The sequence below is a fragment of the Cupressus sempervirens genome, chromosome 4 (genome assembly GCF_028749045.1).
Source record: "Cupressus sempervirens isolate cs-2001-9-10 chromosome 4, ASM2874904v1, whole genome shotgun sequence".
NCBI classification, from domain to species: Eukaryota; Viridiplantae; Streptophyta; class Pinopsida; order Cupressales; family Cupressaceae; genus Cupressus; species Cupressus sempervirens.
In genome coordinates this window covers 255,390,797-255,414,664 of record NC_143121.1, presented here as the reverse complement: position 1 = coordinate 255,414,664, position 23,868 = coordinate 255,390,797, and the positions used below count along the sequence as shown (strand labels likewise).

Here is a 23,868-nt window from a genome sequence, read left to right as displayed (position 1 = left end):
AAATGTTTGGTGTTGCATCATATAAGCCGTGAAGAAACAAATGAATTATTCACACTGAAGCTAGATTTATTTACTCTAATGGCACACAAATAAATCAAATCTACAGGAGCAGTCCCTTCGTCTTATTATAACTTGGTATTCCTATTTTGACTTTGAGCATGTTAATTCTTATTGAAATAATTATGATGATAATATAACTCGCTCTTAACCTAAGAATCAAGCTTTACTGTGTGATGTTTAAGCTCTCCGTTTGGATAGACTCCTTCATTCAGACAGAGCGCGGCTACTCTTTGCTCTGATGAGTCATTCCCATCTTCACGTGACATGATTTCGGCAGAGGGGCCACTTCCTTTAGGCCTACGTTCATGTATGCTCAAATTATAGCCGTAAAACAAATTAAGCCACTTGAGCTTGAAGCTCCGAGCGAGATCCAAAACCCCATGTCTTTCCAATCTGAGCCACACCCACTCGAAGAGACGGTCGCGAAGGAAAGGATGGACACCCCGCAGGCAGTTGAATCTCGCCAGCTTCACCGAAAACCTCGCGGACAAGTAGAGAAACGAGAGAACGGCAGAGAAGCCGACGATGACGGAAGACCAAAACATGAACCAGGCCAGCTTACCATGCTTGTACTCAAGCATTGTATACACTGCCGCCATGAAACCACATGCCGTAAATGCATAGGAAGCACAAACCAGCAAGTTGCTGATGACCAAGAACAACACCTTGTCTCCAGTGGTAAGAGGTGAACTCATCTGCCACATCAGCACCACAAACAGCGACAGAAAGAATGCCAGGCAATCGAAAATGACGAACATCTTAAAGGAATCGATTGCAATGAGAATTGGCATGCCCAGCATTTTCTCTCTCTCTCCGTTCTTAAGATCCGTCTTGAAACCGCCCGGAATGGTGAAGACCGCTGTGAATGACATTGTGGCTAACAACACTGCCACCACTAATTCTTTCTCCCGCCTCGCATCATATGTTTCATCAATCATCTTAGTGGCATTTTTGTATTTTGCGGCACTCACCCTTGGAGCACTGTACAGGAATGGCTTGTTCTTGGGAGGGTGACTTGTCAGGAGTGATATTATCTGGTAACTTTCGTGGTACTCTGTGATTTCTCGTGCAATGTCCAGAGCTGTTAGCCCTGCCTCGTTGAACGCCTCCTTGTTTATGCCCCGTATATTCAGCAGCGAAATTACCATCTGCATTCATCACACATTAATATTTAAGCATAAAAGAAACACTGATTATTATTTTTAATTGGATCGCACATCAGAAAAAAAGAGAGTGTGCATTACTACAGCTTACATTAAAGTTTTTGTTCCTTGCTGCAATATGCAGGGGAGTGTCTCCCCATTGCAAGGGCTTTATCTTTGGAGGTTTTTCAGGTCCCTGAGGCCTCTCAAGTCCCTCATTCACCAGACCAGACAAATTTAAATTGTCTGATTTATTCAAGTAATCAACAATTCGCACTTGGCTAACTTGAGCGGCTAAATGTAGGATGTTCATTCCACACCTATTCCGTTCCTTAACAGATTCTATCAACTCTTTGGATTCTATCAACTCTTTCAGTGCTTCCAGATGCCCCAATTTCGCTGCCATGCAAACCGGAGTTTCTTGCTCACGATTAGTGAGCAAACAAAGCTTGGGCTGAAATGATACCAACTGCCTTATTATATGCACGTAGTTTCTCCCAACGGCTACATGTAAGGCTGTATTGCCATCTCTGTGCCGTACATCGAGTAGATCTACTCGATCGCCATATTCGCCACTCAATATTTTTTTCAGCTCATCTGCATTTTCGACATCCAAAACTAGTTTAGAAAAAACACATTTTTCGAACTAAGGAATTGCTGTATCCAATTTTAACAAACTATGCAACACTACAGGCGAGAGATTACAAACTAGTGGGATCATAACTTGTGTGAACAATTTTTTCCAATAATATTTCAAAGAACACATGATAATTAAAGAGAGATGACAATTCCCAATATAGCATTCTATACATGATCTTGTTTAGACATTTCATGTCTCCATAAAGTAAAACATATTATTAGAAATGAACAAGCAGAAATATGACCTGAATCTCCTCTTTTTATTGCAACCATTAAAGCTGTTTTAGCATCGATCTCGCCATTGGTTTGTTGCCCTTTAGCTGCCATGGCTTTTCCCAACTTGAAGAATATCAATCCACATTAACTTTATATAGTTAAGTCACTTAACCCAGAAAGATGGCATGTTAAAGAATGAACTTCCTTCCTTCCTTCCTTCCTTCTTCCTCCGCTCAACTAGAGAGAATATTTTAGAAACGTAATATCTTAAAATCTTTCAGTTCCCATTGGGTGGGAGTATTTGTCTTTTACTGTGCCCTTTGCTGTACGTACGCTTTCTTCCGTTGACTTGGAGAAGACATCTACCCCGGGCAGGCTAACAAAAGAGCAATCGAGACTACATTTTATGCATCAGAGTAAACAACAATGTGAACAGAGTTTTTTTTAAGCCATTTTAGCAGTGTAAACGTATCACAACGTGAAGAATATGTAGGTTGCAGACGACGTACCTTCATAGTGGTTAGCATTATTTACTCTTATAATAAAAAGATTTCAATGATTACATCTGCCCCGTAGAACAGTCAAAACTATTGATTATAATAAAATATGTTTCGAGCTTAGAAAGTAGAACAGTCAAAACTATTGCTCATAATAAAATAGGTTTCGAGCTTAGAAAGTAACGTGAACGGAGATGTCTAAGATTCCTGACATGCAAAAGTCTAGCATTTAAATATCACAATAAACAAAACCATAGTCTTAATGCCACTTTTTTAAAATCTTAAATTATTTCTAGATTTTGTTGCATATTTCTGTATACATTGCCAGGGACATTTTTTCCTTATGTTTCTTGACAGAGCGTGATTTCAAATATTGATGTAAAATATATACATGATATAATCTAAAACAAAATTTTGAAGATTATTTATGAATTGTTAAAATTTAATAGCTCCTACTTTCTAAAAAGTGTGATCTCTTATTTGTTCATTATGTTATGCAAAATAAAGGAATTTGATCATATGATTTTCTTTTGAATGACAGTTTATAAAGAATTTCTTTTGTTGCTAATAAGTTTTTTAGCATTTATAAAATAATATATTTAGACAAAAAATGATTATAAAAATTCAAATTCACAAATTTTAATGTTTAGAACTAAAATTATAAATATTTGTCTTTGAGTTAAAGTGTTTTAAGTATGTTTTCTTATATTCTATATTCTATTTTCTATTAAAAGTATTTATAATAATTATAAAATAATGTATTTGTGTTATGTGAAAGATGACCAAAAAAAATAATCTCGAATCTAATCTATTAAATAACACATCTTTTAAAATAAATGTCCATCTTTTCAAGCTTAGCCCTACAAAAACATTAAAAAACTAGTGAAGGGGCTAAGAAAATTATCCCTCTGATTAAAATTAAGAAGGATGATGATAACACAAAGCAAGTTAAGAAATAAATAAGTAATAAGGTAAGCCATGATCTTTGGAGAAACGTATTGTGTAGTGCCTGCCCCTAGGTCACATTTTTGCTATCATGGTCAGACTATGTTAGCCTAGGTTTATGTTAGTTAGTAACATTATTTTGAGATTATCAAATATTGTGCTATTGTGCTATGGATTCAGTTGATATGTGATGAGATCACTTAGACTTCACATTTCATGTATGCATGATGATTATTACATTGCTTTCAGTTATGGATAATGATTAGATTAGATGGTTTATCATCATACGTGTTTTCTTATAGATACTTACCTCATACTCGCATGTGTATGGTGTGCATGTTTGCTTTTGTATGGCGTGTTTGATGAGGTTAAGGAAGGGAGTCGTAGTCACCTGCTAGTCGGGATCTACACGATGCACCACTTCCTGCCATTGCCTATTTAGTTTAGTATATATTATGCTTGTACATGCATGCTTTTTTTGCAAGTTGTAGGTATCGGGTATTGACTTCCTTGAATTGTCAGGATACCCTATTGCATTATCTCAATGGTAAGAGAGGGGAGATAAATTCTCAAGTCCAAATCCCAACCCTTTAAGCCATTTGTTCTAATTGGAAATTAGGACAAGTATCTGAGTTGAGTACCCTTCGAATACGTTGGATAACGTAATTCATGATATTAACCCTTGATTTGATTTTGTATGATGGATTTTCATATTTCACTTTATGAGTCTTTGGAGTATTTTCTATTAATTAAGCCTAATTAAAAGATTTAATTAATGGCTTAATTTAATAAAAAATTAATATGATATTTTAATATTTATTTTATTTAATTAATTGGAAAATTAATTAAATAAAATAATTAAATTTGAAAATAAAAGTTATAAGTTTAAATTTGGAATGTGACAATATTTATTTTAATAATAATTTGGAGTTCATTTTTAAATAAATGATTAAATAATAATATTATTAAAGCTAATAAATAATTTAGCAATTAAGTTTTGAAAATGAAATTTAAAAGTGAAAAATATATTTAAAATTATTAAAAGATTCTAGATTTCATGTGATTAAAATATAAATATATTAAGGTTAAATAAGTGGAATTATTAAAGTTAGTGCATGAGATTTAATAAATAAATAAATCAAACTAAAAAGAGAAAAGTAAATATTATATTAATGACTATGTATTATTTTAATAATTAAGAGTTTGCAAATTCTCGAGAGTTGTCATATAGACAACATGGGTGCACTTGTGATTTTTGCTTATTCTATTTGCACTCTTTCTCTTCCTGTCTTCATCGTGTGTGTTATATGTGTCCAAAACTTCTCTATGATTGAATCTGTAATTTGAAATTAGAATCTAGATATGTATTTATTTGGTTGCAAAAGAAATCAATAGAGAACTCATTAGAAAACCCTAGTTTCAAATGAGAAAGAATTAGATCTAAATCGGGTTTGGGTTTGAGTTAGAATCAAATTGATAAACAGATTTGAAAAGAATTTCTAAATCTACAGTCAAACCTATTAGAGAAATTAATGGATAAATTTAGAGAACAATTACGTTTTAGAAGAAATTCTTAATTCATCACAAACTGTCATGTCGCTGCCCCTTGGATAGACCCGAACTCAGTCATTTATAACTTTTTATCATGATCGAATTTATTCGATCACTCCAGTCAGAATTGGTGCAACTTGGCCCTCTCCAACGTATTTCAATTTTAGCCTGATCCAATGGTTCATTATGGAGATATGGCCCTCGTACTGGGACTATTTTATTCAAAGACAGATATTTCTCCATTTCCCATAACCAGGAGTTCTTTATGCTTAAACTTCACAAAAATAATATATCAAAACATGAAATGAATTAAAGATATTATTGCAATCTTTCCTTAGTAGAATCTTATTTTTATGCATTAGTTTTATATGATTTATTAACTAATCTAATTTAATTAAGATTAGTTAATAGTAGAAGAAGTATAATTAATCTATTTATCAACCAACATAGGAGGTATTTAGTTGAGATATTAATATTGGAGATTTATTATAATTTTTTATTAGTAAAGCAATAATTTGAACATTGATGGAGTGATACATAGTTGATTCTTAATGAACGAAACTATTATTAGCTGATAATCATGTAGTTATTGACATAGCTACTAGTTAATTTAATCATAGAATTAATTAGATTTAATTGATAATAGAAGTTTAATTGTTTTATCAAGGGAATATTAGTATTCATTGAAAGAATGACGAATGTGGTCATTATAGATTTATTAATAAGATTCTCAATATAGCTTGTTATTAAATATTAACAAGTTATTGAACTATGAATATGAATATTTGTGTACTAGATTATAGTTGACTTTTAACTTACAAAATTATAGTTAGTTATTAGTCAACTGATATTAATTGGAACCTTGCCATGGATATGTAATTATTAATTAAATTAATTAGAGTTAATTAGATTTAATTAATAATTAAGTTATGTAATAAAGTTTTAATTGATATGCTAATATCGATTCCTCTAGCGAAGTTGTGAAGTATGTATATCAAAGTTGACAAGTCATACTCTCATGACTTGAATAATGACCTTAGATATTTTAATAGTGAGACTTAGTAATATTTATTGAGAACTATTAGAATGTTAATAGGTCATGGATGGTGTACCTATGTTAATTGATTGATTAAATTGATCATTTTAATAAAGTTATAATCTTCTTATTTGAAGAGTAGTAATTGGCTCTCTTATAATTTAGATGAATAATGATCCTTGATTTATGTTAAAAGTTGAAGTAACATTAAGAAGAGTCATTCAATTTCTAACATTGATCTTAGCAAAATAAAGTGAATGATTTAATATTTATCCTTCAGCTATTTTTAGAATATTATTTTAATGATGGAAAGAATAATGCTATCGAGGAACAAACAGGTTGACTTGTAGGTCAAATGATTACTCTTAGTTTACTTGAAACGAAAATTGGAAACCTCTACACTTAACTCATCCATGTGATTTTAGTAAACCAAAACATGTGTTTGCATTGTGTTTTCTCTATGCTTCTTGTTTTGGGTTTTGGGTTGACTAGTGTTGACCAGTTATAGGACGTCTACTAGAGGCTTGGGGCTTATAATTGTGATGTCATCTTAATTCTGATCTTTATAAACCCAACCATGGTTATGTGATGTTATGCTCTATGAGATGTCGTGTTTACTAATTTGTTAATGCTTTTCAGTCTTCATGTGTGAAGCTAAGATTCTTATGAATGAGATACTTGAGCTAATCATTTTTGAGTCATTGATTAGTTATCCTTGGATTACTTTTCAGTCACCATGGTGGGGCTAAAATGTTGATTTATGATGTCATGTTGTGATATGTTTTGACTCAACCATTTTGGAGTCTTTGATTAGTATGATTTTGAGATATTCTTGGTTGCTTGTTGAGAACCAATGGATATTGTGATTCATATTGGAGATTATATTTATTAGGTTTATCTTGAGGAGTTTTATGTATTCTTGGATGGGAGAACCATCTTATTATCAGGTTTCCTATAAAGGAACCGAGTTTGATCTTTATGAGTGTTGTGGTATGAGACACAACTGTGGATTTATGTTCTTAGGAGAGGTTGTCTAGGTACATGACTATGGGAGTGGCTTGCATAGGGGTCCGGGGTCCAAAGTGGTCAGTACCGGGGTAACCTAATGCAAGTTATGTAATAAGTGATAATCTAGTAATTAAAATTTATGAGGGGAAAACACATTAAAAAGATAAGTTAGAGATATTTGATCCACCCATGCCTTGAGTGCTTGTATAGACTAAGGATGGGATGAGTGCATCATCTTCTTGAGAGGGCTCTTAGTTTCCACATGTGCCACATTGAGGGTCTGGAGTTTAGAGTAACCAGTCTAGGGTAACTCAATGCTTGAGGATCCGAGGTCTAATGAGAGACTAGTCCAGGGTAACTCAAGTAGCCATGTGATGACACTCCCTAGTATGTAGCCTGAGTCTCCTCTATAGATTTTGTGTACTTTTGGTGGTGTACTTATTTTTGTGCCTCTGGGAATTAGATGTCGGTTTTGTGTGATGGAACTTTTGAGTTAGTATACTTTTAGGATTCCTAGACATATAGAGTTTTATGCTATGTGATTTGGATAACCTATTTGGGACTTGAGATTATCTCCTTAGCACAGTGGGAGTGGACCACTTAGGTGCCATGCGGTCGGGTGGTAGTGTATTTCCACTCTTATCATTTGAGATCTATCTGAGACACTGTGGCTGGAGTATTCTTCGTTGGTATTTATCTTCATTCTGTTTTTGGATCATTATGATAGGTAATATACCTTATGATGGATGTATTTACTGGTATGTTTTTTATATTGATGATTAGCATATGTTAGATGATGTTATCTTATGATTATATTTTCATGTTAGATTACTTTCTGCATATGATGTAGTATGATTTAGGTGTGACATTCCTACTATATTAATATCGATGATCTCTTCGGTGATTTGGAATTTTACGTACGGAGGGATGGCTAGGGCCCACGATGGTCTAATGATGCTATTTATGGTTGGGAGGAACCATGCACTTAGTTATTTATGTTTGTGATATATGGTTATCCTTTATGATGGATGTTTATATCTTTATGATGATGATGTATCATGTATGGCATGTGGTTTCATTTACTTTTACTTTAATTGCATCATGGATTAATATTGGATGATGAAGTACTTTATTTATACGGATGTATATTCTCTTAAGCCTTTCATACCTTGTGACATGTGCAGTGAATGATTGAGAAATCTAAAATGTAATTCATGAATGTTGGATGTATCATTGTTACTTCATAAGGATGTGATATTAGATGACTAGTTATGTTAGATGTGATTCAATGTTAAGGGATCTTTAAAGAATGTAACTTGTTATGCATGTTATGTTTACTTGTATTTGAATTGTTGCTATTGCTTCCGCGAATGTTATGAATGGTTTTACTATCATGTTTAAAATAAATAAAAATTTTTTGGCAAACTTAATGAAATTTTAGATTAATTTTTTTGGGACCCTTGGTAGGGCATTACATATTGGGCCATCTATTAAAAAGGGACTAAACTATAAGAAAATGCAGGAAGTTGTACCCAAAATTGATTCTAAATGGGAACTAGAGGAAGGTGATTTCGTTACCAATTATAAGGGTGAAAAATATAAAGAGAGGGAAGAGGAGTTGTGGGAAGAGATAAACTAAAAATCTATGGACCTAACTATCAATTAGAATGATCTACATAGCTTAGGAAATAATACTTGTTTTCCCCTATTTTAGATGAAGAAAAAAATGTGGATAATTGCTCAATTAACTTAGAGCTAATAATGAAAGGGGTGTTGCTAATAAGATTATTGATCACATAAGAGAACTCAAGCTTATATTGATTAGATCTTAAATATACCATTTCCTCTACCCATACCAAACAATAGTTTACTAGTGTTTTCTCTTCTCTATTCAAGGTCATGGAAGGATTGATGAAGATAATTGTCTCCAATGTGGTTATTTATCAAAGACTTGAATGAGGAAGAACATGAGAATAAAAAAAGTAAAATAATAGAGCAATGATAAGGAAAAAGAAAAAGAAAATAAGAAGTGGATGGACAAGTTGAAGAATATTTCAAGAAACTAGTTGTAAATTACTAAGTCTAATTAACACAAAGAGATTAATCCTGAAGGATTTTGGTCCTTTTGCTTTGCTTCTTATGCTAGACAATGTTAATTAATTATTACCACAATTAGTCTACTTCTTAGTTACTACTTTATGGATTATGCTAGACTTAAGGGCTATGATCAAGACAAGTTTGTTCATACTTTGCTAAATAGATACTCTCGTTGATATATTTTGTTGATTTTGATAAATCATTATTTTGACTATACTTAAAGTAGTAGTGTTAGGGTCAAGATAAATGCTGGAGTAGTATGGCCCCTTTTTAATTATTTTTTTGCAATACATGCTCTTTCAAGGACTTTCTACTATAATAGCTTGAAGGTGGATTCTAGGGTTGTTTTGTGTCTTATTTATTATAAATTTAGGATCAAGGTCCTTTCCCTATGAGTATACACACATGTATATACAATAATATCAATTATTATGAATTACCATTAATAATAATTAATATATTTGCAATAATATTAATTATTGTAATTCATAGTTATTATAGTTTTAGAAAGGGAAAAGTACAAGTGCTCATTATCACTAACTTCACATAAGTTAAATTCGTAAGTAATACATCAATTTTAGAACATTTTATTTATGTTTTGTCTTTAATATGGGTTTGATGAACACAATGGGAGTTTTCATGTGCACAAGGATAAACAAATGGTCATTTCAAGTTGATGCTGTATATACATTCTACATTTCATTATTAGTTATTTTCTCGAACCATGAAAAAATTAAGGAAACTCACAATGTACTTATGCACATCCAATAATTGTGTTGAAATCTTATCAATTAAGTTAAAAACTTCATCTAATTACAAAACCATTTTCTGGCTACTAGGTATCTTTGTGGGTAATCAAATGAATTTCTTGCAAGCCAACTTTATTAATGTAATCTAATCAACAACTAATGGAAGATGATATTTGATAGGATCACTTCCACATGAATTCAATTTAACATGTAAATATAATAAAATACAATATATGATTTCTATTTATTGTGAAAAATTATATATACCAAACTTTAATTAGATAACTAACATATACATACATGCATCTCTCTCTCTCTCTCTCTCTCTCTCTCTCTCTCTCTCTCTCTCTCTCTCTCTCTCTCTCTCTATCTCTGTGTGTGTGTGTGTGTGTGTGTGTGTGTGTGTGTGTGTTTTTAACATGTAAATATAATACAATACAGTACAATACAACATATAATCTCTATTTATTGTGAAAAATTATATATACCAAAATTTAATTAGATAACTAACATTTACATACATGCATATATCTCTATGTGTGTGTGTGTATAGATATATAGATACACACACACACACACACACCCACACAGACATGTATATCTATACATACATATGCATACATACATACATACATACATACATACATACATACATACATATATGTATATATAGATAAATATATGTATTTTTATATAGACATATGTACATATCGATAAATACATACATACATACATACATACATACATACATACATACATACATACATACATACATATATATATATATATATATATATATATATACATACATACATACATATATATATACACACACATGTATATATATATATATATACACACACATGTATATATATACACACACACACACACATGTATACATATTTATCTATATGTACATATGTATGTGTGTGTGTGTGTGTGTGTGTATACATATGCACATATATACATATACATATAAACACATATACATATCATATGTATTGGGTCATTTTAGCTACACAACAACAAACATATTGTTTTCAAATTAAATTCGATGATTGTGATTCTCAAACATTAATTATAACTAGGGAACTTGTTATAAACCTTTTGTATAAGCATGAAAGTGATTTGAAGTTGTCCTACAAAATTTTAAGACTCACGTAATTGAGATGCGTAATTTATTTTTACTAGACTTTATATAACAAGAATCTAAAGTTCCTTACCACTAAGAATACATCCAACAAAAATAATTCTAAAAATTTTACATCCATGAAATCCAATTAGCTTTCATGTCTCGGAATATGTGGTCATAAAAAATATAAATTTTTTACAATAGATGCAAGAATGGGGGACTGTGTAGTTCACGTTTTTAGTCCTTATCTAAGTACCTTTATGATTCAAAATGATTTTGAAATTTTAAATTTCAATGGCCTTGTTATTTTCTTCTAGAAATTTTTGAGTAGGTGTAATAGAATGGTTTAAACTCCTCTCATTATATTAATCCTTTTCTAAGGTTTTTAGTTTACCTAGCTTTTAATTTTTGAAGCATGGGGTTAGTTCCTTTTATCCTTTGTTTTATTTTACCTACAGTTACATCTTTCTTTGTTTGTGTGTCATTTAATTGTTTTTGGTTAACTAAAGCGACAAGATATTTTGTAAACATTTGATTCATCCTAGATCTAAGGTTCTCGTGATGTAACTATGTAGAGGTGAAGGTTTTTTAAGTTTTAAGACAAAGCAAGATTTTGACACCTGTCTAGTGGGACCAAAGAAATCCATCAACTCAAACAATAAATGTCAGCCATTAGATGCCAAAAGAATGAGTGATTATCACTTCTTTTCTATGAGAACATGTGCTCATTTTAAACATCACGACATAGCAAGACTATGATAGATGGATGTGGTGAGTGCATAAAATTTTGAAGGGAGTCATGTCATCACCAAATAGCTATCATATTGTGGTTGGCTCACAGCTTAGAAAAAACATGTTTTAAAGTGTTTTCCCAATCATTGATCAAATTAAAGATCCATGGACATCACATTATTGCTATGGAGAAGTACCTAGTTTTTAAGGAGTGCGAGAATGCAGGAAGTTTTCACATGTCTAGTGCATCCCTATGAAATAGTAAAGTATGGAAACTTTTTAGCCATTGATCTAAAAGCAGATCAATGATGGTCGCATTATCTCTATTCCAAGTTGCATATTATTTAAACAATGCAACAAAGTGACCATTTGAAACATGTCCAATGGGTCAAGATGAGTGCAGTGATATCAATGTTTAAATGCCATCTATTGGATGCAGATAAAATCCATGGTGGTCACATAGTTGCCAGAAGAAGGTGCATGCTTTCTAACCATTGCAACATAGCCACGTGAAGACATGTGGATAGGGTGGGACAAGAAGCTTTGCAAGCTTGAATAGGATATTGCATTAGGAAATGACAGGTGTTAAGTTGTGGTTTGCTCATGGTTCACTATAAACAATTGTTAAAGTATTGTTCCTAGTCATTGATTAAAGTTGAAATCAATGATTATCTCTTTGTCACCATAAGGAGTAACAAGGCCATTAATCACACTGACTATGCAGCATGTTGATGCATGTCCCTTTGGGCCTAGTGATATGATACATTAATAAGCAATCCTAACCATCTAATGCCAAATAGATCAATGCTTGTTGTGTTGTTGCTACAAAAGGATGCAAGGTCCTTAATCATGGTGACATAACAACATGAAGGCACATTTCCAAGGTGGGCCACTTGTTAAGAAACAACTAACAAACCTAGAATGATCTGAATCAGTTGATGCAGTATGGATCTATGATTGTCATTATGTCTCTATTCAAAGTTGTGAAATTTTAAATGATCATGACATAACAATAGGATGAAGCTTGTCACAGGATTTCATTACTGATATAGAGAGGATGCAAATAGGACATATGGTTTCCAACTAGCAAGGTATGATTGATTTAGTTATCATGTCAATATGCATAACTCTGAGTCACTAGTAGGATTCAATCTAATCTATTAGATGTAATACATATCGATGGCTAGTTTTCAAACTCTTTTGCATCACATGCACATATGATTGTTGTAGAAGTTAGTGGTGAGTTAAACCTTCCTCATGTGAATGAATTAAAAATAAAATATACATGCCTTTTCTTCATTTTGCACAGTGTGTGAACATTTGACCATAGGGAATAGAGCTAGATTTTTAGTATTGTTCAAATTGTGAATTGTTACAATGAGAGTGAAGTTTGTTACAATTGCGATTTGTAAGAAGTGCTAGTAAGATTATTACCCTCCTCAGTAAAATTTTTTCTATCTTGAAATTATCATAATTTGGGAAAGATTCCTCCATAAAGGAATTTCTTTGGGAAGATAGAATATGAACACAGGAATGTCCATGATGAATTCCTGGAATAATTGACAACCTCAACTAATGAAACTGCTAAAGGAAAAACATTAGTTCCCAGAAGCCCTAGATTGAAAATACATGAAGGCTTGTATGATAGGGGAGTTTTATTGAGATATGAAGAGACATCAATTGGTGGCCTACAACTATTTGAATGATGGTTTTCAAAGAGGAACCCTAATACACCATTGAACAATGTCTTGGAATTTGATGTTGGGAATCTTATTGTGTTAGGAATGTTTATGGATGTTGACTTGTTGACTATGATGGCCAAGATGTACCACAACCTTGTATTACAGATGGTAAAGAATGGTTCTAGGGATAAGCATTTTAAGGTTATAGTTGAAGAAATTAGAGAATTTTATATACTGAACTCCAACACCACTATATATTAGAAGACTAATTTCGATGATTTGTAGGTAAGATATGATGTACAAAGGGTATATATTAAAGGTGTACCACTATAAGAACATTTTGTGACACCTTCTACCCCAAAGCATCTTTTGAAGAAGTATTTCAATTCTAGGGTACATGCTTTGTATAAATTTCTCTCTATAAGATTTTTGGCATGGATGAACATAAACATGTCCCAATGCCCCTAGTATTCATGATGGCCCAGATATTGCAATATTGAATGACCTCTAGATTTGATTTTTCTTCCTATTTGGCTAAAGAGATACATAACGGGTTAATGGGCATAAGTAAGGGTAAGATTGATAAACCCCTTGTTTGGTATACATTTCTCACGTGCATGTGTCTTTTTAAAGGTGTTTATGTCTTTGAAAAAGATATGCAATTGTAATGAGAAAGAGATGGTGAGACGTTTCTAGTTCAATTAAGGAATGCTGATATGACTTGGGAGGTTACTGATGCCATTTTTATTTGATTCAATTGATATTTTTGACAATATATGAGGGCATTATTCCTAAACCCCTTTTGAAGTTGATCAGTCCTAAGGATCCTGCTTAGAGTTTGAAGGTTAGTCACAATTGGGAAGATATTATCCCATACTTTTTCTACACTATTTTAAAAGTATATGGATTACAAGGGATGCCTCATGTCCTACCTTACTAAGTACCATTAAAGGTAGGTTTTTTTTGAATTTTTGTGGCAAATTGGTGGGTTTGAAGAGAGAGAATTGGTAGCAAGATCCAAAGGGACAATTTTTTGAAGCTTTACAATGGTTCACCATTTTGTTATAACAAAGGGAGGATGGAGACACTTGGGTAAGTTCCTAGATAAATATTAGATGGCTTAATTTCATCTTAGGTTTATAGCCCTAGAAGGATTTTATGAAATATTTAAACAAAGAATTAAAGGTAAAGCTTATAATCATGTGTTTTACTATCCTAAGGATATAGTTGGAAATGAGTTTTCCTTGCAAGAACAAGAAGTAAGAAAGGAAAAATGAAGAGTATTTAGTAGAGTTTTTGAATTCATTAATACTTTAGATAGTCAATATGATCCTTTGAGAGATATAATATTTGATGACAAATTTTGCTAGAAATATGCAAACTTTGAATGAGGAAAAGGAGGCATTAATAAAGAAATATCCTACAAGGAGGTGGAAAGAAGATTATTAAGAAGAACTATCATCAGTCGAGGATAGTATACCCTTCAAAGAAAGCCTGGATATGTAGTTTTTAGAAAGGTGGAAGAACATCTTGTGCCAGTCTATCATAGGCATGACTCTGAAAGCCCACCTTTAGAACCAACAACCAAGAAGAAAAAGATAGAAGTGGGGTCTTCATCAAGAATGTAAGAGCACTCACCTTCTAAGAATCCCATACATTTTGAAAGAGGATACATTAAGGGATAAATTAAAACAAGTGGGAGGTCATGATGATGTTTTAACACCAACATCAGAATTAGAAGAAGGAATCCCTCAAGAACCCCCAATTTCACATTTATACCTCATAGTTGAGGATAATAAGGGGAGGGAAATGGATCCTATCATAAAGTAGGCTGCCAATAAATTTGTTTCTAATGATGACTTTGTCAAGTCTAGAGCCTTCATTCAATTTTTGTAGAGGACTAATATTTCCAATTTTGAGGTAAACTGTAAGAAAATAAAGCCAAAGAAACAGGGTCGAGTAGAATGGACTCTGGGATTGGCAAAGAGTTGAAAGATGATTTAATGGAAAACTTTGGCCAAATAATCTCTAAAGTGGGAAGACAATTTCTCAAGGATGCTAGTGCTCTAGTACTATCTAAATGGGACATTGCTAATGCAATAATTTTTTATTCAATCATGAAAGAAAAGGATACTAAATTTAAAATTGAGGAGAAGGTTCCGAAAGCCCATAAGGGGTTTAAATAAAATAGAGATCTTAAGGCTCTTGTGGTGTGGTCAATTCAAAATATGGATGAATCCAAACTCCAAGAAGTCTCAAATTTAATGCCTCCAGGAAGTCTTGTGGTGTATACAATCTCTGATACAGGCAGTTAAATTATTTTCTTGGTGAGTAAAAAAGTTATTGATTTCAACATAGATGTTGCAAGGAAGGACAAGAAAAAATTCATTGAGTTGAACACTAGGTTTGAAAAGGTGTTAGAAGCCTATGATGAGAGGGGAAGAAAAATTTATGAAATATAGTTAATTATTTCAAATTTGAAGAAAAGGCAAGGAAAGTTGAAAATAAGGGAAGAACCTAGTCAACCTATGATTACAACATCCATTTCTCCACTTCCTTATACTGGACCTATCATTGACATTCTAGTCACACCCCAACATCAAGAGTTTATACCACAGAAGAATTGGATTATAGAAAAGCTAAACTCAATGCAATTCAAATAGAAGTACAATTAAAATATGAGAATAGAATTAGGAAAAAAAATTTGTTCTTAGTTAATAAAGTAAATTGGCCCTTGTCCATTTAGAAATGTAAAAGCTAGTAGATATCAGGCGTGAGCTCAAGCATATACAAAGTTCCTTGAGATAGATTAAATTAGATAAATGGATTAGTAGAGGACATGAGATCACTTCTCTATGTGTCACCATTATTGAAAAAGTTGATGATTAGATTGAAAAGACATATGATCAAGCTGCTAATCTGTTGGGTTTTGATCTTAAGAGGGAAATGTTACAAAATTTGGGCACAAACCTATGTCACCATTTGTGATATTTGGAAGGGTTACAACCAAAATAGTTCTGACCATAATGATTATAGATAAAAACATTCCAACAGTACATATGTGGTAGGTTTCTCTATTGACGTGGCATGTAGGGTTATAGCTGAAATACTTCTAGCTAAAAGGGTTCTGGTCGTAACCCCCATGTATCAAATGACTCAAAATATCATAAAAAATAGCCAAAAATTGGTTGATGACAATTTTATAAGCCTGGAGATTTTGGCCATAACCCTTTTGACCGAAAAAGTTATAGCCAAAACTTTTTCAACCAAGACTACCTAGGTGGCAACCACACAAGCAAAAATAAGAACTTTTACAAACTTCTCACTTTGAAGGCCGATTTGACTTATTAAATTGAAGTTTTTTATAAAAATTAAAAATATAGTTTTGTAGGTCTCGAAGTCAAGATTATGATCATATAATTTTATTATTATTTTGATTATGGATAATATGTTATAATTTGAAATAATTACAAGTAGGTATTTTAAGATTTAGGAAGATGTCTATTCAAAAATAAGAAAAAAATAGTAAATCATGTTCAAAAATTATTATTTTTTAATGCTATACTAGAGGAGAGAGTCTTCTTCAAGAATATGTAATTTAAAAAATATATATATTTAGATTTGATCGAAAAATTTTGACAGGAGAAAAAAATTGTCAATTTTTAATAACTTTGACTTTGATCAACTATAACTTGAAAAATATTAGCCAAATTTTAATTTTTCTTTTTTGGTACACTAGGTATACATGTTTACTCTAACATGTCCCAAAATCACACCAAAATATAAATATTTTCATATATTTGTTTGACAAGAAAAAAACTCTATATTTTTAGCATTTTGTTAAAATTAAGAAATAGACTTTAAAAACTAAAAAATAGATAAAATTTTCACTCAATTTAAAAGAAAAATATTACAAACATAAAATTCATCTAATTTTACACATTTCATTAGTTTACATCATCTTCAAATTCTAAGCACAAATGCCACTTTTATGTCGTTAAAGTTGAAGACTTTAAATTTTGATATCACTTTTCCTTTATAAAAGGTGACATAGGTTTGTGCTTTTAACCTACAAGGTATGTGTAGGATCATGGTTAACCAAACTATGCTCTTAAGTGGTAATTAAAAATCACCAAATCAAGGTTATGTCAACTTGACGTGCAATTTTCTACTTGTTAGAAACTTTATATCAAAAAGTTTACATAAAAGAATCTCTAGGAAATTGAATTTAGTTTCTAAACTAATCGGCCTTATTTGAAAAAAAATAAAAAATTGATTGCTCAAAATTTTGAATTTTAATGCAATAGTACAAAAAATTCATGACAAAAATAAGAAGTAGACATATGTTTGACCACCTTAATCAAAACCAAATGATAATATTTTTAAAACATATTCTAGATAGAATAAGTAGACTCATTCCTAGATGTGACACATATTTTTGTGTATTTTTATTCAAAATAAATAAATAGTTATTAATTATCTACTTTAGTATTTTTGGAATAAAAAAACTCTCGTATCTCACCAACTTAACTAATTCAAAACTTTGCAAAATTTAATTTTTCTTTTCTTTTCCTTATAGAAGAAGCACTGAATGTGATTCAACTTTTGAATTTCAAAAATATTTTACCATTTAAAAGCTATAGTTGTTTTTCAAGTAGTGTGTCAATCAACACTTTATACATAATTTCATTAGAAAATAAGTAATAATTACCTGCTAGACTCGTAATTTGACAAACCTTACATTTATCAAAAGCTAAGAACATTCTTTTATAAACTGTTTTCATTTCATCAAAATTTGGTGAAAACAAGGTCATCAACTACATGTTTGAAGTAAAAAACACACAAGAACAGGCCAAAAACACATTTTCGAGATGTTTTTAAAGTTGACCATATAGGGTTGGTATCAAAAGATATAGTAAGCTTTATAAAGGTATTAATTATTTTTTTTAGTATGAGGATGGGTGGGAAAAATATTGGAATAGATTTTAAAAAGCTTTGAGGCATTTCAGGACTACATATTTTTCAAATCACCACTTTCTGACAAAACATGATCCTACACAAACCTTGCATAAAAGTTTGAAAAGATGTTTTTCCTAGCATATCAATAGAAAATTTGATCTTTTTCCCATGTGCTAAGAGGCATTGGTAATATTAAAAGTAAAGAGTAATAGGGAAATGAAATAAAAAGGATTATGAGTGTAAGGATGAATGATGTCATCAAGAAAGAAAATAATATCTAGTTTGCAAGAACTATGGAAGAAATAATAAATGTTCATATATTCCTTGATTCTTTCAACCAAGATTTTGAAGAAATAAATAAGCTTAGAAGGAACGTTGTGAATAAAGAGAAAGAAAATCTTAATTTTAACTTGCCATATGACACACTTTTGAATAAGTGGATGAAAAAATATTCTTTAGCTTCAAGAATTTTATAGATGGAATCTGAGAATGAATTAGTAGACAAATCTACAGTCATTGAGGAGAGAGAATTTATTGAAAATAATGTATATGTAACAATTGAAGAGATAGAAGGGGTGGTCCCATAACCAATATAGGAAGATGAAGATAAAACATTAGAGGTGATTGAGGAAAGGGCCATCCAATTATCAACTAAAGAAACTAAAGAATCAAATCAAAGTGAAAAGGAGAAGGAAAAGGTGGCCCCACAACCTAAAGGAGAGATAAAAGATGAAAAGGCACAAGAAGTTGTTGAAGAACTTGAGAAAGATAGAGTAGAAGAGGACACTTGCCCACCTGAAAGTACCAACAATTAGCATGATTGGCAATAAATAACAACCAAAAAATAAGAAACTAGTAATTATAATAGGATACCTTACCTTTTTTTCTCACCCACTGTTGGTATACCTATACAAAAAACCATTGGAATTACTTTCAGAATATTCATATTATGCCACATGCACTCTTTTCAATTATCTCATGGGCTTTTGAAAGCAGGTTTTGTCTCTTATGTAACTATGTTTTGTTTAGGACAACTATCCTTTTCCCTCTATGTATTTTAAGCTTGGTTCAAATTTTCCTATATAAATGAGTTCCCAAGGATATTGGAGGGTCTGAGTTTTTATTAGTAAATGAACATATACTTTTTATTTTTGAATCAATCCAAAGTTATATGTATATATTTTGTCTCAAAGAAGCCATTAATGGAATATAAAAGGTTACATTGGTGAGTTAGCATGGAGTCTTTTTCTTGCAAAGGATGACAATAAATTATATGATTTTCAATGAAATTAATACAAATTTTTTAAAAAAAATTAGTTACTCAATTGAGGTCTTGTCACTTCTTTTGTTACTTTTAATTTGCTTGAACCGGATGATAATTTCTATTAAGTTTTAGTTGTAATTATTTAGAATTATATTTCTATTCATATTTTGCTAATAATCTACTAGTTATGTAAATACTTAATATTAATATGGATGGATTGAAGGTTGTCTAAAGAATATTTTTACATGAATGAGATCTAAATTGAGTACTATTTCCCTCCTTGACAATGTGATACAATGGATCTAGTCATATGTGTCAACTTCTTGCAATGAATATCTTAATAGATAAGGCACTGGTCATATTGTAGAACCTGATGGATTATAGGAGAAATTTATATAGTAATCAATTTATCAATCAAATCCTTTATTTTTTAGTATTATGAGTTTAATGCTTAAGCCTGCACTTGATTCAAAGTTTTAGAGGTAATGAGAATTAACCATCTCATATTATCTTTTCAAACTCCTGAATTAGAAGAAGATAGGGCATACTCATCTGTAAAAATTGAATTAATATTGTAAAAGTGTCAACTACAAAGAGCCCTAAATTCCTAGGTGTACCCACTTGAATCTTGTAGAGTTCAAAAAGAAGAAGACATGAGCAGTCTTGTTAGTTGGTCCTTTTGATTTTCTTATTAGAAAACCCACTATGGTTTTTTTTAGCTAACTCTTGGGTTTTCCTTTACATATCAAGTGGTAGTTTAAATCATGGCAAATTAGGTGCCAACAAAATGACCACTTTGCTGGGGAGGCACATGACGTGGGTTTTATCTCAAAGTGTGGTAGGTCATGTGTCAGAATAGTGCCTAGTCCATGTAATAGAGTGTTCATTTCCCAAAGTGCATCATGATAGAAGTTTTATTGTGGATTGGGCCCTTCTATCAGATCTACTGTCAACATCTCATTCTTGTGTGTAGTAACTTTCCCATTTGATTTTTGTAAGCCATCCTAAAGGATACAAACTTGATGATCTTGTTTTTTGAGTGATCATGATTGTGACCATTAGTGGTTTACACTCTTGTAGTGATTAAATTTATGTTACTATAAATTAACTACTTTGATTATGCTTATGGCTGATTTATGATGTGTTAGATGGCTCATTGAGGTTTGTTCCAGTGGTTACCAAGATCGATGTGGTATCATGATGTTGTTTCATGATTATAATGAGACGTGTGTAGAGATTGCACTATGTACTATTATCTTGCTACACTAGACTAGGTAATAATAAAATTTAAATATTTGAGTCTTGAACATTGCATTCTACATTGAACATGATAGTAAAAATTTGAACAATAAATATCAAAATTTTAAGTACTCAAATGAGAAAAATGAAAGATCTATCACTTCTATTATATAAATATTAAATTATAAAAGTCCTAGATGTCAAAAAAATGAGTATCTCATCATCAAGATGATTACATTAAGAAACATGATAAGATATTCAATACACCCAATAGAATATTAAAACATATTTAAATTTCTCTTGGTTGGATAGGGCACTGCCACCACATTCTCCTTTCCTTGAATGTACTCTACCTCAAAGTCATACTCACATAAAAAATCCATCCATTGCCTCTGGCAAGCATTCAAATTAGGTTGAGTGAAAATGTATTGAAGACTACGATGATCACTATGAAGTTTGAATTTGTGCCCCAACAAGAAATTTCTCCACCTTGTCAAAGCATGAACTACTGCTACTAACTCAAGATCATGTGTAGGATAAATCAACTCGTGATCCTTGAGCTTTCATGATTCATATGCAATCACCTGCCTATTTTGCATCAAAATCACTCCAATCCCATCAAGGGAAGCATTTGTACACGCTATGAAATCAGCTTCTGGATCTGGTATTGCTAATATCGGTGCACTAGTTAAAAACTCCTTGAGCTTTCGAAATGCTTCCTCGCATTTTTTCATCCACATAAACTTCTTTCCTTTCCTCTAAAGGGAAGTGATAGGATGCACTATTTTGGAGAAGTTTTGGATGAATCTACGATAATAACCAGCTAGACCCATGAAACTACAAATCTTTTAGATTCTATTTTAATTTGAACCCAAACCCCAATCAATTTCCAAATCTTGATTCTATTAAGGGAAGATTGCAATAATATTTTTAATTCCCATAATTGGATGAAACAATATGCATGCCCAAATTCCAAATTACAAAATTGAATATTCATTCATAAAGAATTATTCAGACACACATAATAGACACGATGAAGACAAGAAGGGAAAGAGCATAATAAAATATGTAAAATAATCATGAGTACCTACCTGGACACTGATGCTAATTCGCTATGCCTCAAAAAATTATAAAGGAGCTCCTCCTCTTAGAACCTTCTCCTTTTCAAAAATTTCTTCCTTCTCCAACATTCGCAATTCCTCCAAGAACTGAAACCCCCCCAAGTGACTAGGAGTGCTTGTAGAAGCATATGAGGATGTCCATACAGAATCACCTCAGTCCTATACTAGTGACTGGAAAGAATCATAAAGATAATCAAAATAATCACATCAATTATCTACGAGCAACTAAAAAGCATCAAATGATAGATCACAATATCCAACAGTTCTCAATGAGCAACCAGAAAGTATCTCAAAGTAATATTGATTGTAGACCCCAAAATGGTCAAGTCAAACATGTCACAACATGACATCATCAAGATTAAAGTAATCCAAGTATAACTGACCAATGACTCAAACATGGTTAAGTCAAGTATCTCATACACATACACCTCAGCTTCACACAAGAAGACTGAAAAGCATCAAAAAATAGTAAATACAAACATCTCATAGAGCATACCATCACATTACCATGGTTTGGTTTTAAAAAGATCGAGATCAACATCAACATGACATCGCAAACACATAACCCCCGAGCCTCTGGTAACAACCTAAGATTGGTCAAAGCTAGGACAAACCCCAAAACTCCAAAACACATATAGCATAGAGAAACAAGATACAAACACATATTTTAATTTTCTTTTGCAATCACATGGTTAAGCCAAATATGAGGTTTCAGTTTTTATTTCAAGTATATTTCAAGTGTATAAGATTCTTCATTTAATCTCCAAGTCAACCCATTTATCTCTTCAAATTAAACATAGAATTATCCCTCCATTATTTTAAAACAATTTTCTAAAATAATCAAAAGATAATTATTTACTTATTTAAATAATTGAACTAGTTCTCATTGACTTTTAGATAAATTCATTTGCATTATTTCTCTAAGAATCAATGTTACTAATAATTCCAAGAAGTGTCTCCCATGATTCAAATTATTATAATAATACTTATCAACCTTCAAATAATTAGTTTACAATTTCCTTAAAACACTTCAAGAACAATCATTTATTTAAAATAATCTTCATTGATTTTGAAGTAAAATCAATCTTAATAATAATTCAATTATTTAATTCCACTAAACACTTATTAATATCTCTTTTCTTTTAATTTTCCTTGATTTAAAAATCCATTTACTAAAAATGACTAATAGTTAATTAGACTTCTTCTACTATTAACTCATCTTAATTAAATTAAATTTAATTAGATTAGTTAATTAATCATATAAAACTAATGCATAAAAATAAGATTCTATTTTAATAGGAACCCAAACCCAAATCAATTTCCAAATCTTGATTCTATTAAGGGGAGATTGCAATAATATTTTTAATTCCCATAATTGGATGAAACAATATGCATGCCCAAATTCCAAATTACAAAATTGAAGATTCATTCATACAACATTATTTAGACACACATAATAGACACAATGAAGACATGAAGAGAAAGAGCATAATATAATATGCAAAATAATCATGAGTGCCTACTTGGAAACTGATACTAATTTGCTATGCCTCAAAAAATTGTAGAGACACTCCTCCTCTCAGAACCTTCTCCTTTCTGAAAATTTCTTCATTCTCTAACATTCGCAATTCATCCAAGAACCGAAACCCCCCAAGTGACTAGGAGTGCTTGTAGAAGCACATGAGCTTGTAGAAGCATACGAGCTTGTCCATACACACTAGGGGAGCCTGTATATAAAGGCCTCTAAAATGCATCTAGAATGTGTCTAGAAAGAACTAAGAGATAAGCATGACAACTAA

General features: G+C 31.6%; 1 protein-coding gene across 1 annotated transcript; it reads right to left on the bottom strand.

The window, feature by feature from the left end:
- Positions 1–209: 209 nt before the first annotated feature.
- Positions 210–2,168, bottom strand: LOC149560950 (uncharacterized). Its single transcript, XM_089827712.1, has 3 exons — positions 2,087–2,168; positions 1,315–1,799; positions 210–1,208 (listed from the first exon to the last, which is right to left on the bottom strand). The coding sequence occupies exons 1-3, from the start codon at positions 2,166–2,168 to the stop codon at positions 210–212; spliced, it is 1,566 nt and encodes a 521-aa protein (XP_089683838.1).
- Between the last annotated feature and the right edge of the window lie 21,700 nt (positions 2,169–23,868).